Source organism: Mirounga leonina, unplaced genomic scaffold (assembly GCF_011800145.1).
Source record: "Mirounga leonina isolate KUSES-001 unplaced genomic scaffold, KU_Mleo_1.0 Mir_153, whole genome shotgun sequence".
NCBI lineage: Eukaryota > Metazoa > Chordata > Mammalia > Carnivora > Phocidae > Mirounga > Mirounga leonina.
The window spans coordinates 14,114,602-14,128,971 of NW_023270387.1; the positions used below are offsets into that span (position 1 = coordinate 14,114,602).

The following is a 14,370-nucleotide window of genomic DNA, read 5'->3' on the forward strand; positions in this document are numbered from 1 at the left end:
ATGTGCTCTCTCTCTCTCATTCTCTCTGTCTCAAATAAATTTAAAAATAAAAAAATAAAAAAAATAAAAATAAAAATAAAAAACTCCCATCTACGTCGGGCACAAGCTACCAGGATTTAGCTGCTTTCTGTGTATAACCATCAAGGAGGAGGAAGGACAGGGCAACTCTAGAGGAAAGAGGAAGAACACAGAGAAGAAGATAGAACTCGGACAACTGCCACTACATTCGTGTCCTGGGGCTACAGTGACGAAGGCCCACAAACTAGGTGGCTTAGACAGCAGAGACCTATTGTCCCACAGTTCCGGAGTCTGGAGGTCTGAAATCAGGGTGCTGGCAGGGCCAGGCTCGCTCTGAAGCCTCCAGGGGAGGATCCTGCCTTCCCTCATCCAGCTTCTGGTCACCCCAGGGGTCCCTTGGCTTTGCGGCTGCCTCTCACCGCCTCTGCCCCCCGTCTTCGCACGGTCCCTCCCTCTGGGTCTTCACCTCGTCCCTCCTCTGTGCGTGTCCGTCCCTGCCGCTTCTCCCCCGTCCTGTTGGATGAAGGGCCCATCCTACTCCAACATGACCTAATCTTAACTAACTACAGCTACGCCAACCCTGTTTCCAAGTATGGTCACAGCCTGAGGATTCAGGTGAATATGAATTCTTAGAGGATGCCATTCAACCCAGTATAGACACCTACCACCCAGCAGAAAGCTGCCCTGCCCAGTTGTCAAAAGAAGGTAGAAGAAAGTACCATGTGAAGGGGTTGGGGACTGGTCACTTCGAGATGGCCATGGACAAGTCAGTCAGCATCTCTGAGCCTCCGTTCTTTGGTGAAGTGCCCAAGGTCATTTTGAAGGTCACAGAAGAAAAAGTGCTTTGTCCCTGTAAAGCTCTGGACATAAACACGTGTGATATTTCCTCACCAATTCATGCACATTCTCCCCCAACAACGCCAGAGAAAACACTGCTACTCTCGCTGCCTCCTTGCCGGACGCACGGATTCTGCTACAATGCCCTCTGCACCTGTCGGCTCCCTGGGTGAACCAGGAGCTGCACGGATCACATCAACCAGCATTCACCCACGTACCTTTGCAGAAAGTCAAAGCTGCGTCATTTTGGGATTTACGACTCTTAGATGGCACCCTTAAGTAGCTGGGCCAAAAGGGGGAGAGGGGAGTTGTCCTGTTAAGCCTCTGACTAGCTCACCTTCTCCGCTGGTTCGGCCCCAGCTTACACCAGGCATTCTGCTTTTGCATCTCTCCAGGGATCAGCCTATAATCCCATCCCTGGAGAGGGGTAAAAGTAGAGTGCCGGAAATGAGATGTGGGGGCTGGACACCTCCTGCAAGGGTCGTGAGATGCAGAATGGGCCAACAGAATGAGCCCAGCACATGGTGAACAAAACTCAGTGCAGCTCTAAGAACCTAGAAGGAGCACAGGTGCAGGACGGTCCAGCCCTTCCCAGAGCAGGCGGAGGGATGCCATCCGGGCCCTGGAAATTCTCGGGCAAGTCCCGATCTGCAAGCAACAGCTAGCCCCTTACCTTGACAGCACTGTGGGGGAGGGCAGAGCCTCCCCGCCACGTTCCTCCCCCACACTCCCCGCCAGCCCGTGAGGCAGACTGTGCAGCTCTTTGTACCCTGCAGGTAACTGAGGCCCAGAAGGGTAAGGGTCCTGCCCTCCCCGCACACAACTGGCAAAGGGTGGTGCTGGAACCGGAATTACAAACATGCCGTGCTGACGAAGCATTAAAGAATGAATGACATGTGTGAATACACGGCACACGGTAATCCAGAAACACATTCTGAAGGTAATGACTCATTTAACCTGTGACTGAAATAACCCTCATGTTCACCTTTCTGGCAGTATTTCCGCAGCACTTACCATGCACCATGTACCAGTAAGCACTCCCCAAATGTTAAGTCACTTGATTCTCACAACAGCCCTAGAAGGTGGGTCTTTTTACTATCGCCCATTTTACAGATGAGGTAAGTGAGGCAGAGAGAGGTTAATGAATGTGCCCAAGGTGAAAGAGCCAGTAAGTGACAGAGCCCTTATAGTCCAGATTTAAAGCTGTGCATGGTGATTATGCCATGGACACGCTATTGATCCTGAGAATATAAATGTAACAAAGTGTTCATCTATACAATTTAATTTCTAGCCAGGTTCTTAAAAGAAAAACTCATCGAAGTCCTATATGCTCATAGTCTCAGATCTACAGCACAGTTAGGATGAAAGGCAATGTCTCCCAGCTCCACTGCCCTCCCTATTTCTTTCAACCACCTGCTGCTCCAGGGTGGAGTGAAGAACATCTTCTGGAGACAGATGGAAAGAAAGGCTGGACTCAGCAATAATCTGAAATTCATTCTTTGCCTAAGTTGCGGGGAAAAGGCCGAATGACGAGGTGTTTTTCGGAGACCAATTTCAAATTACATGGGCAATGTGGAAACTGCCCCCAGGGCCCAGGCAGGCCCACACAGGGCTCTGGAGCTATGGGGGTCTGCGTGGCTTTTCGAGGTCTCTGGAGGACTCAGAGGCCACTGTGGACCCTCTCCCTGCACAATGTACCCACACCCCATGAAGTGGAAAAGGCCCAGGAGTCTTAGGTTACACAAACCTGGGGCCCAGCACTCTCTGAGCCTCAGTTTGCCCCTCTGTAAATGGAGGTAATAACAGCATTCACATTCTAGGGTGGCCCTGAGGTCTAACTGAGGTAATGCATTTCTTTGCAGAGATACAAAAGCCTGGCACGCAGGAACCCATTAGATGTGTCAGCAAGGTTTCACTTCTGTGGCCTATTGAAGCAAAAGTGCCCTGTCCTTCTGTCAGATATGCCTATCTGCCCCCACCCCCACACTCCCAGCCTGAGTGGAATTCGCCCCAGTGAGGGCCACAAAAGGAAGGTCAGCTCCCACCTGACAGAGATCGCCAGGATCAGGCTTTCTCAACGTCCCCAGGTCCCCCTTGGTGCGGATAGGTGACGCTTAATTCCACAGCTTCTGGGCCGAAACCATGTCTTGGGAGAGGGGCTGGTTAGCAGTGAAAATCCTCTCCAGAAAGTTAGCGAATCAACAGAAAGCTACGCTTGCATACCTCACAGTGAGCCAAGGCGCCCCTTCTGTCCCCACAGATGCGTACTGCATCCCCTACACGCTGCATTTCAGAGCCGTTGGCTTGGATGGTACAGGCTGTTGCCAGCACATGCCCACCGTCTGGGTCCTTCTCCTTGGAACTTCCCGGGAGGGGCCCCAACAGAAGGGTCTATCACTGAAACTGAGCTCAGATTACTTGGGCTCAGAGGAAAGAACCATAGACTCTGCTGGCTGGAAGGAACCCTAAAGGTTCATCTATGGCAAGCTCCAGTCTCTAAATTCAGCTCACTCCAGAAATAACAGGCTTCACCCACTCCTGAGTGTGGGAAGAGATCTAGAACCGCATTTCTGAAACCCTGAGATACATACGAACCACCCGGGGATCTTGTAATACAGATTCTGATTCGGTAGGTAATCCAGAAACACATTCTGAAGGTAATGACTCATTTAACCTGTGACTGAAATAATCCTCATGTTCACCTTTCTGGCAGTATTTCCGCGGCACTTACCATGCACCATGTACCAGTAAGCACTCCCCAAATGTTAAGTCACTTGATTCTCACAACAGCCCTAGAAGGTGGGTCTTTTTACTATCGCCCATTTTACAGATGAGGTAAGTGAGGCAGAGGGAGGTTAATGAATGTGCCCAATTCACAGAAATGTGAATTTCTGAAATGTGTCCATTTCTGACAAGCTCAAGGCGATTCATGAATGCTGGGAGCTCCAAAGACACACCTGGAGCAGGAAAGATCTAGAAGGCTTGCTGCCCTCAGAAGCTCCTGCTTTCACAGGAGAAATGCAGTATGTGGGCAGACTGGGCTCTCTAAGATACAAGCTATTTATTTTTCCCAACCACAGTTCTAACCGCAGCGCTTTTATTTTTTTCTAAGATTTTATTTATTTATTTATTTGAGAGCGAGAGAGAGAGAGAGAGAGTGAACGGAGAGGCGGGGGGGAGAACTGAGGGAGAAGGAGAAGCAGACTCCCCATGGAGCAGGGAGCCCTAGGCGGGGCTCGATCCCAGGACCCTAAGATCATGACCTGAGCCAAAGGCAGGTGCTTAACCAACTGAGCCACCCAGGCGTCCCACCACCGTGCCTTTACCACCACAGAAAATTAATTGTTGGGTGGAGGAGCAGATGGGTGCTGATACGAACACAAGTGTATGATCAAAACAACTGGCAGTTAATACACTGCCCTAAAAATGACCTAAGTAAAAATGTCCTAGGGGGAAAATGAAGGCAGAGGGAAGAAGAGGAAAGAAGGAAATTAAGGGGAGGGCAATAAATGATGAAAAAGGATCTCTGAAGCCCCCAAGAGTCTTCTCTCTACCTCCACTAGGACACCTGTGGAACTCGATATGCTTGTGTGCTCGGCCCGTGTCTCTCGTCTCTGAATCCCTGGCACCTAGCATAAGAGCCGGCTCTCGCAGGAGCTCCCCAAATACGTCTTTTGTGGAACAAATAAGGATAACTGCTCCATTCACGAAGCTTTTGTGTTTTCTGTGTATGTGTGTTTTTTAGGTGCCAGATGGAGATTATCTCATTTAAACCTCATAACAACTTTGTGAGGTCAGTACTATCACCATCTGCACTTCACAGAGGAGGAACACAAAGCTCAGGAGGATTGACCAAAACGGCCAGGCACCCAGTCAGTGGTTGGGATGAGGACGCAGGACGCCAGGCTCCCGGAGCCTGTGCTCTTGATCGAGGGAGAGCCAGGTTTTGTGAGGCCTGATGCTTTTTGAGAAAAAGCATACCAAAAAACTGCTGCACGATTTCCAGTAACATATGTCCGTGTGGACAAATCGCTGGGACCCTTCCTGGCCTTGGACAGGCTATGCAAGGGAGATGGCAGCCGGGGGCAGTGGGGGGACGTCTACAGCTCAGGCTGCGTTAGCTTCATGGCAAAACTGCCTCTGACCTTGACCCGTATGCTGGAAATGAAAGGAAGAGAAAGAGGAAGAGATCAGAGGAAAGCAAAAGGAAGGGGGGAGGGGAACCAGGATGGGACTCTAAAGAGATGGGTGGAAGAGAGCGAGAGTGGTCAGAGGGGGGACAGGAGGAGGTGGAGTGGGGAGCTAAGGCTGCCCCTGGATGAACGGGGGGCCCAGCAGTAGTTTGCACCTGGCCCCTGGGAGGTGTGGGTCCTCCGTGCCCCCACCTGTAGATTCTGCAGCCTCGGCCACAGGCCCCGCAGCAAGCCCTGCCTCTCCCCGGGCTCCCAGACCCACCTAGGAGCGGGATCCGGAGCGGAGCCAGAAGGGTCGAGGAATCACCCCTCCAACACGGCACTCCCAGCAGCGCTCTTGTGGACACGGCTACCTCTCTTTCCTGGTTCATCACCTGAGCGCCCAGCGAGGAAATTCAAACCTGGGGCACAGAGAGGAACCAAGGCTAGGGAAAGGCTGGTGCAGGGTGGCCCACTGGCCTCTCACTGTCTGACTGGGAGAGTCCTCCTTAAAAGGGAGGCACCTGCCCAGGTCTTTGCAGCCTGTCCCCCGAACTCACCTGCTCTGTCCCAGACTTCCAGTTCTAAAGCCCACTGCCATGTTGGCTCAAGAGAGCCTCCAGACCCGCCTCGGGTCTCTGCTGCTCAGAGACGAGTCCAAGGCCACACCATACTGAGTAGCTGAGACGGGGCCAGCCATCAGTTAAATCTGTACCCCTTCTGCTCAGACGCCACCACAGTCTTCTACAGGCCATGTTCCCCCACACCACAGACCTGGGGCTTCAGACACCTGCACAGTATTCAGCCCATGCACATGGAGAACCAGATTCAAGTCCCAACTCTGCCAAAAAGTCGGTATTAAAGATTTAGGGGCCAGTCACTTCATGTCCACGAGCTCTGATTTCCTCGACTGTCCAATGGGAACAAAGTGTTTCCTCACACGGTTGCGCGGGAATTAAAGAGATGGCGGGCACAAAGGGGCCACAGTGTGGACACTGTGCATGAGCCCCTCACAAAGTTATGTCACAAAGTTGTTATGAGGTTTAAATGAGATAATCTCCATCTGGCACGCGTCTACCCCAGGCTGGTCTCCGGGAGGGTTTCTTTTTTTTTTTTAAAGATTTTATTTATTTATTTGACAGAGAAAGACACAGCAAGAGAGGGAACACAAACGGGGAGTGGGAGAGGGAGAAGCAGACTCCCTGCCGAGCAGGGAGCCCGATGCGGGACTCGATCCAGGGACTCCAGGATCATGACCTGAGCTGAAGGCAGTCGCTTAACCAACTGAGCCACCCAGGCGCCCTCCGGGAGGGTTTCAAAGCCAAGGAACTGAAGATCTGGATTTGTTCAGAATCTGACACGAATGTACTGCGTGATCTTGGATACGTGGCTTTGCCTCTCTGGAATTTCATTTCCTCGCCCACAACATGAAGGAATGGGAGAAGACAGCTACACGGGTTCCTTCCAGCTCTCTGGTTCTGTGGTTCAAGATGTCACCTTGTCCATCCCCTGAGCAGGGGGCAACTCAGGCCAAGATATTCAAATCTGTAAGCACCAAGGAGGACAGGCAAGAAACACTCGGAAGGGATGCTGGCAGGTGCACTGTGCATGAGCCCCTCACAGGCCAGCTCTACACCTGAGGGCCAGGGAAGGGCGCGTAGCTAAACCGCTCCGTGAGCTTTCCAATCCTGTTGCTCCCCACGTAGCAACAAACAGGTTCTACGGAGCACCTTCCCACAACCCCAATCAGAAGCACCCACACACTGCGAAGTCCCGCAGCGAGGAGAGAAAGAGAGCGCCTCCTGATATCTCTGGCTGGGTGGAAGTCATTCAGGTGGGAAGGCTGCTTTTGCAACACCTTGGGCGTGTCCCCTGTTCTGAGGCCAAAGGGCCATGAATGACTGCAGGTGTGTGCCAGCCCCTAGGACAGGTGTCAGATTACAAGACACATAATCATTCCAGTTTGGCCACTTCATCCATGATGTTGTTTTAATCAACTGGCCCCACAGTCCCCAGATCACTCCTGGAATACAGCGGTGGAGGCGACCAGGGCGCTAAGCGGAGAGGGATGCCAGACATGCGGGACCAAGGCCTGCCCTGCACTTAGGTCTCTGCCGGCCCGCGTTGCCCAGGGGCCTCTGACCTGCTGGCCAGCCACGGCCCCATCCAAGGAGGCCCACCTTCTGACGGGCCGCCGACCTCAGCTCCAGCCCGTAGAGAAATCCAGAAGATCGCAGAGCCAGCATGGTGAGTGTGGGGGCCTTCTGGCTCTGAGTTCTGGGGGAGGGCAGGTCTCCCCATAAAGGGCCCTGCCAGTAGCCTGAGAATTTTGTAACACCTTCCCAGTTAAAAAAGAGGTCACACCGCATCACCCCCACATTCCGGCTCTTACAAGCCTCAGTGCTCCCCTGCCCTCCTCTACCCCCCTTGGCCAACAGCCCCTGCACCAATGCCAAGGAAGCTGGGACACAGAGGCCAGGCCTCCCCTCTCTGACTATCGCCCTCCTAAATCCTGCCTGTTCTTTCGTCCAGTCTCCTGGTCTGCTGGCTGGAGACTGGCACTGTTTTGCCAAGGGCGAGGGGCTGTTACGACGGCCCTCTGCCACCTCCCTGGGAAACTGACTCCTTTTCTTCTTAAAGCAAACAATGGACAGCTGCCTCAAAACAGTCCAAGGTGTCTGTGGAGACCGGCTGGTCTCTTTCTGGGCCCTGCCCTCTCTCCTCCTCCTCTGAACACCTAGAGCTTCTTTCGCTGTCTCGGGACAAAGAGACTCAATCCCATCTTTCGAGGACAACTGAGGCCAGGGAGGGGAAGAAATAATAGCTGGGTCTGAGGTGGAACTCGGGGAATCCTCCTTCTCTGATTCCTGGTGAAGGTGCTGCAGCTGCCGGAAACCCAACACAACAATGAAGGGGAGGGAAGGGGAAGGAAGGGGAAGCTTCCATCCAAGGGGAACAGAGGTGACGGGCTGAGGCCCCACATGTGGCGGTCTCCTGACTCCCAGCCCGAGCTCTTCCCATGACGCTCCTCTGAAAAGTCTGGCAAAACTCTAGCCCTAGTGCTGGTGCAGCTGAGGGTCAGGAAGGGAAAGGGCTTGCCTGCTCTACTCTGTAATTCAGCCAGGACCGAAGCGCCAGCTTCCCCCAGCCCCATCCAAGGAAGCACCTAGAAGCCGAGCCTGTGTGCAGAGAAGCTCCATCCTGCTGGGCTCTCGAGAGAGAAGAGAAAGCAGTGCCTGCCTGCCTGCCCCACTGTGAGCTGCTTGTTGGTGGCACTGAGGAGGCCTGGGTGTCTCCTGAGGGGGTGATGTAGGACGAGGTAGTTTCTAAGGCAGTTAACTGGAGCACAAACACGGTTGGCAGAAAGAATGGGCTAAGAACGTGAATAGCTGTGTGAACCGTGAAGCCCCATACAGAATTAAGGACATGGGACTCAAGAGGAATCCAGTCCAGGAAATGACATGTGGGTGGCAAGGCCAACATGGAGCTTCACCAGCCAGGGAAGGAGGCAGGGCAGGTGGGCACACTGTGCTGGGGGGCCAGGGCTGAGGCCCCAAAGGCAAGGCAGCAGCGTGGCTAGGATCCCGGGTAGGACCAGGGAGCTTCTGGCCCCTGAGCTAGCCATTAAACCAGCTATGCCTAATAACCCAGTCATTCCCTCTAATGAGGCTAGGACAACCACAGCTCCCAGCCCTGGGGAGCAGTGAAACAACTCATGCCCAGGCCCGGCCCTCCCTTCCCCTGCCCCTCCCTGCCTCCTCTCACCCCTGCCGGCCCCCGCCCTGGACAGACTCCAGTTCTGCGTGGTTGCTACCTCATAGCAGTGCTTCTCCCTTGAGAACTGGGCAGGACTGGGTGGGCCCAGTGAGAGCAGGAGCTGAGGAAGGCCCTGGGCAGAGGTCTGAGCCCGAGCTCTGTCCCCAAGGGCAACGTGTCCCTCGTTATCTCGGCTGCAGCTGAGCCCTGGAGGGAAGCCTGGTCTTGACTCCTTACTGCGCACGAGGCCCCAAACATACCAGGAGCCACCAGAGCAGCGTGTTCAACACCTGAGGTCGGTCCTGGCCCAGCTGCTCCAGAGGAAGCAGGCCCTCCTTACCCTCCCCGCCTCTCCTTGCCAACTGGTTCAGCCCACAGGGTTTGCTAGGCTTGGCTGGGGCTCAGGAACGTGGCAGGTCACCAGGCCCGCCTGGGTCTGGGAGCACAGACAGGCCCACCTCAGACAGGCTGAGTCGGCAGCCCACTGGGCTCTGGAAAGACCCCGAGGGCAAGATGGGCAAGGAAGGGCTAGGCCCCTGCCTGCTCCCACAGTCCCCTCACTACCTGGGTGGGGGGCTTGATGCTGTGACCTGCAAAGTAGCTCCGTCCACCTAACCACTGAATCAGCCCCTGTAACTGGCCAGCCTCCAGATGGCAGGAAGCGGGGCTAAAGGGTGCAATGCCTACATCTGCCCTGCAGCTTCCCAAAATCCAGAGGAAGGACAGCTCCTTAAGCAAAGGACAGTGAGAGAATGTGGCAAGTCCAATACCAGGGTGACTGCAAGGTACTCCTAGAGCAGAGAAGGCAGGGAATTCTCTCGAGGGTGGTCAGGAAGCTGTCTCAGAAGAGCATTTGCACTGGACCTTGAAGGATGAGCAGGCTCTCCCTGGACAGAGACAGCGGGAAGGGTATTCCAGGCAGAGTGACCGGCATGTGAACAGTAAGAGTGACATTTTGCGGGGGGGAGGCGCTGTGGCTGGAGCGACAGGCACAGGTGGCAGAGCGGAACACAGCTGAGGGCTGGATCCCCCAGGGCGGTCATCCAGCCCCTGACACGGAGCTTGGGTTCAGGGTCCCCGCTGAGCCACGAGCTCAGTGGGGCCGGGAGAGGGAAGGTGCCCCAGCGGCTGCCGGGGAGGCTCACACTCCTGGCCAAGCCACGTCCGAAAGGGCAGCAGGCATCCAGCTGCATTCGTTCATTCCACAAAATGGGCGGCGGGCCTCCTCTGTGCTGGCTCTAGCCTTGCTGGGAAGGGAAAGCAGACTGGGTCCTGCCATCCCAGAGCTCAGAGTGCAGAGGGGGTGGAGCGCAGGAAGGGACAGTCACACAAACTCACAGTTAGCTAACAACAGACACACATGGTGTGCTGACGCGCTGGGAACTGAGAGAGCTCAGGCAGGGACATGGGTCAGGGGTCAGGGGAGCCTGGGCCGCACAGGAGTGCGGAGGGTGGGGAGAAGGGGCCATTCAGGCAGAGCCAACAGCAGGTACAAAAGCCCTGCTTCTCCCAGCCCCCTTCCATCTCCCAGGGCTCTTCCCCTGCAGCCTTTGGGTAGAGTTCTGTCCTGGCTCCTGACAGGGGGAAGTGTCTAGAACTCAGGTCTCCTCCGCACCCCTGGCCTCTCTCCCTCCAGCTTTCCTTGTGCGCAGCTGTGAAGGCCAGCAGTCACGGGCAACAACCACCCTGCACTCCCTAGCCTGGTTCTCTGGCACAGCCTAAGAGGATCTGAGGAGCTGATCTCAAGGGGGGTGGGAGGGGAAGGGCTGTAGGAAGAGGGAAGATGGGGAAAGAGACGAAAAACAGGACTCAGGAACTCTGAACAAACTTTCCAACCTGGGGAGGCAGGAGACAGACGCTCTCAGGCCTGAGAATCTGCATTTCAGAGTTCCCAGCAGCTTCCACAGCCTTCCCTCTTGCTCGGATGAAAACATCTACTCAGTAAAGCCCCTCAAATTCCCATGCAGTGATTCCCCAGGACAGTGAACCCCCCATAACCTAAAATGCGTTCATCTGTTCAAACCTGTTGCCACCAGATGGCGAGCTCCTTGAGGGCCGGGTCTTTTCCACCTGTTGGCCCCAAACCTAACACAGGACCTGGCACACAGCAAGCAGAGGGTAAATGTTTGTGAGTGAATGACAACTAAATGACGAAAGACTGAATTCCCATAACCAGCCGATTTACCGGACACTGATAAAAAAGTTAGCTAAGTCTGACTGCAAAAGATGCCAGATTCTAGCAGAGGTGTTACCAAGGTGGGGTGAGGGAGGGACACACCCCAGCCTGCCTGGAAACCCCAGGGAGTGGAGAGAAAGTCTGAGCAGAACCGATGTGGCAATCCCCCTGTGACGTGCTTCCCTCCACCTCCCAGCCTGCAGCTCTATCACAACTGCAGCAGAGAAATTTGTAAACAAGGCTCAAAACCACAACACCCTTCCCCTACCACTCCCTCCCAAAGCAGCTCCCAGTTCCCTGGCATAATCGACATGCAAGCAGAAACTCTCACAGGGTAGCGGGCGAATGGAATGCTTGAGGGAGAGCGTGAGAGACAGGAGGCACCTGGTCCAGTGTGACGGCAGTCTCCCATCACATGTCCTGCACATGGGTCTGACCGAGCCCACCATAGCTTCAGGCATTTCCTGTGGTCTCAATTTCTTCTCTATAATATGCATTCACTCATTCTTTCAGCATGTGTTCCCTAAGCATAAACTACATGCCAGGCATTGGCAAGACGCCTTAAGATTCAGAGAAGAACACGCACAATCAAAGTTCTCAGTTCCGTATACTCCACAGACAGAACAGAGGCAGGGTAAAGTGCTTCCCCCACCCTGGCCAGAGCAGGCCACTTGTTCACCCACGGATGTCGACACAAAGAGGGTAATGCAGCTGAGGTCACCCCTCCTCACCTCTGTCCCATTCCCACCCTGACACTGGGGCCTTCGTTCATTATCACATCTCTGATCACCAGGGAGGAGGGCACGGCCAGGCTGTCGGGAGCACCTCTCTTGGTGGGTAGGACTCCCTGGTGGTCTAAAGAGAAGAACAACAGAAACATCTCGTCCCTACCTGAATGCAGCAAGTGCAGCATTTTGCAGCTTGAGAAGCACAAATCTCCTTGAATCTTACATCAACTCTCGGAGACATCGTGCTCTCATTCTACAAATGAGGAAATCCCAAGGCTCAAGAGGTTGAGGACTTGAAAGGGTCACTCTGCCGATAAGAGTCACGGCAGGATCTCTAAGCTCTGGGACTTCAATATCAAGTGCCCAGAGTTTCCATTATGCCCTCCTCCTCCTTCAAGATGTGACTCCATAGACCTGGACTGGAGACTAGACCTTGAACTTGAACTTGCACTATTAACTGCAGAACCACCTCCCTACCTAGAAGTTGGTCTACTTTATAATATAAAGCGTGTGTTGAGTGAAGAATGTACCAGCTGACACGGCCCAAGTGGAGGAAAGATGATGCCCTTTCTGCCAGGAGACTTCATCCCTCACTACTCTACCAAAGGTCACAAGGAGGAAGTGAACACACAGACAAGGGAAACTAGTGGGCAGAATTAACTTAGACTTTTCTCAAGAAGACTAAGAGGAAGTTTCATACCCAGTGCTGCTTAGAAAAAAAACCCAAGTTGCCATGAAATCATTAAGGATAGAAAACTGATTTGGAGAGAGGAAATTATAACTAAATCAGGCCTAGGACTAGTCTCCTCTGTGGGAGGGGGCAACAGAAGCTCCAGGCTAACAACAAACAAGCTCTTCCAAGTCACAGGCCCTCAGGAAAGGACCTTAGAGGTCTCCTCAAAGTAGAGGTCGGTGTTTTCCCCCAAATCTGTTTCAGCCTCAGAGCCCAATGCCCACCAAAATCTAACATAGAACCCCCACGTGGAAAACAGCCTGGGACCCCCTACCCATTCCTGCCCTGCCTCCCTGCTCTTGCAGCAACTTCAGTCTCCACCGAGTCCCCCGGCATGCCAGAGAGCCCTTCTCTGGCCCTGCCCTGGTCTACTGTGGACATCTACACCATCCAGCTTCTACTCACACCCCTTCTGTTGCTCAGATGACCTTCCCTTCACTGAGAGAGAGAGAGAAAGGTCTTTCTGTAATGTCCTCCACTGATCCTGAACATCCCCTTTGCCACTTCCTTGAGACGGCCCTACCCATTTTAAAGGACCATGTTTGTGCTCCCAAAGGTCTTTGCTTCTCTGGCCTGCAGCCTCCTCCCTGTGTTCATAGAGAGGTCGCAGAGGTCACGTGACATCATCTCAGAACCCCTCTCTGTCCAGTGCACTCCAGGGCCCAATTCCCTCCTGTGGGCAGCCCGCGGGCCCCAGGAAATCACAGCAATGGCATTTGTGCAGTGCCTGGTAGGGGTGTGTGAGGACCTCTGCCAGGCTCTTCCCACGGATAACGGAGGATTCTTGAGTGTGCACTAAGCCAAGCACTTACTAGGTTCTATAATAATAGTTACTAATTACTACTAAGAAATAGTAGCATATATGCTTCATGGGCACAAGGACTTTGCCTTTTTCATTCACTGCTGTATAACCAGCCCCAAGAACAGGGCTTCACCAAATGGATACAACAGTCTTATTATTGTTGTGGTGGTGGTTTTTATCATTGGCATTTAGTGCATTCTTACTGTATACCAGGCAATTGCTAGAGGCTATGCATATTCTGGTCTCATTAAGAAGCCTCAGAATCGATCTGTCTGTCACACACACACACACACACACACACACACAGGAACTCGAGGCTCCCGGTGGTTGAACACCTGGCCTGAGGCCTGCGCTCGGTCCACAGCCTCCCCTAGCCAACCACAGCCCGGAGGGGAAGAACTGGCGCGGCCCCACGGAGTTCCTGAGTGGGCAGGAAAGCGGGCAAAGGGAGCTTCAGTGATGTGCCTGGCAAGCGTCAGAGCCACTGGGCAGGGCGGCGGCACTCCTACGGGACCCCGAGTCCGGAGTTCACGAGAGACCCGGGAGTCACTGCAGACGCTCGCCAGGAGATGGCGGATCTTTGCTGCGGCAGCCGAGCCAGCCCCCCAGAGGCTGCTTCCCCGGGGGGGTCTGGAACAAGTGAGGACACTCAGTCCTGCCCTTGAACAGCACTGCCGCGCACACCCTCCTCGAACGCCGTGTGCAGCTCTGCTCCCCAAGCCTGCAGGGTAACTGGAGCTGAAGGCGCGAATGTTCGAGTACTCAACTCCTCTATCTGCCGAGCACCAGTCAGGTGCGCCGCCTGCGTCATCTAGATCATCCGCACCCACAACCCCAGGAGGCGGATCACACTCAACCCGTTTTACAGATGAGGAAACTAAGTCACTTGCCACCAGAAACACATAGCTCATAAGGGGCAGAGCTGGATTCAGGCCAGAGCTCCTGACACAGAGCTCAGCACAAACAGGGACAGGGGCAATCCTCGTCTGACCAGAGCAGCTGCGACCCCTCGAACGGCAAAGACCAACCAAGGGGACCATGAACAAGCCTGTAAAATCAGGAGAGGACCAGACAGGGTTCCCGTAGCCTTTAAAAGGCGCGGTGTCAGTGGCAGCTGGAGCCCTTCCCAGAACTTTTCGCACTCTCTG

At 54.1% G+C, this 14,370-nt stretch overlaps 1 protein-coding gene across 1 annotated transcript in view; it reads right to left on the minus strand.

Annotated features, from left to right (window-relative positions):
• Positions 1 to 12,162, minus strand: part of SMIM35 (small integral membrane protein 35) — a 75,719-nt gene extending 63,557 nt beyond the window's left edge. Inside the window, exon 1 of the mRNA XM_035009034.1 lies at positions 11,851 to 12,162. Coding sequence (XP_034864925.1) covers positions 11,851 to 11,872 — 22 coding nt within the window. The 5' untranslated portion in view covers positions 11,873 to 12,162. The remainder of the gene's footprint in view (positions 1 to 11,850) is intronic.
• Positions 12,163 to 14,370: the final 2,208 nt, after the last annotated feature.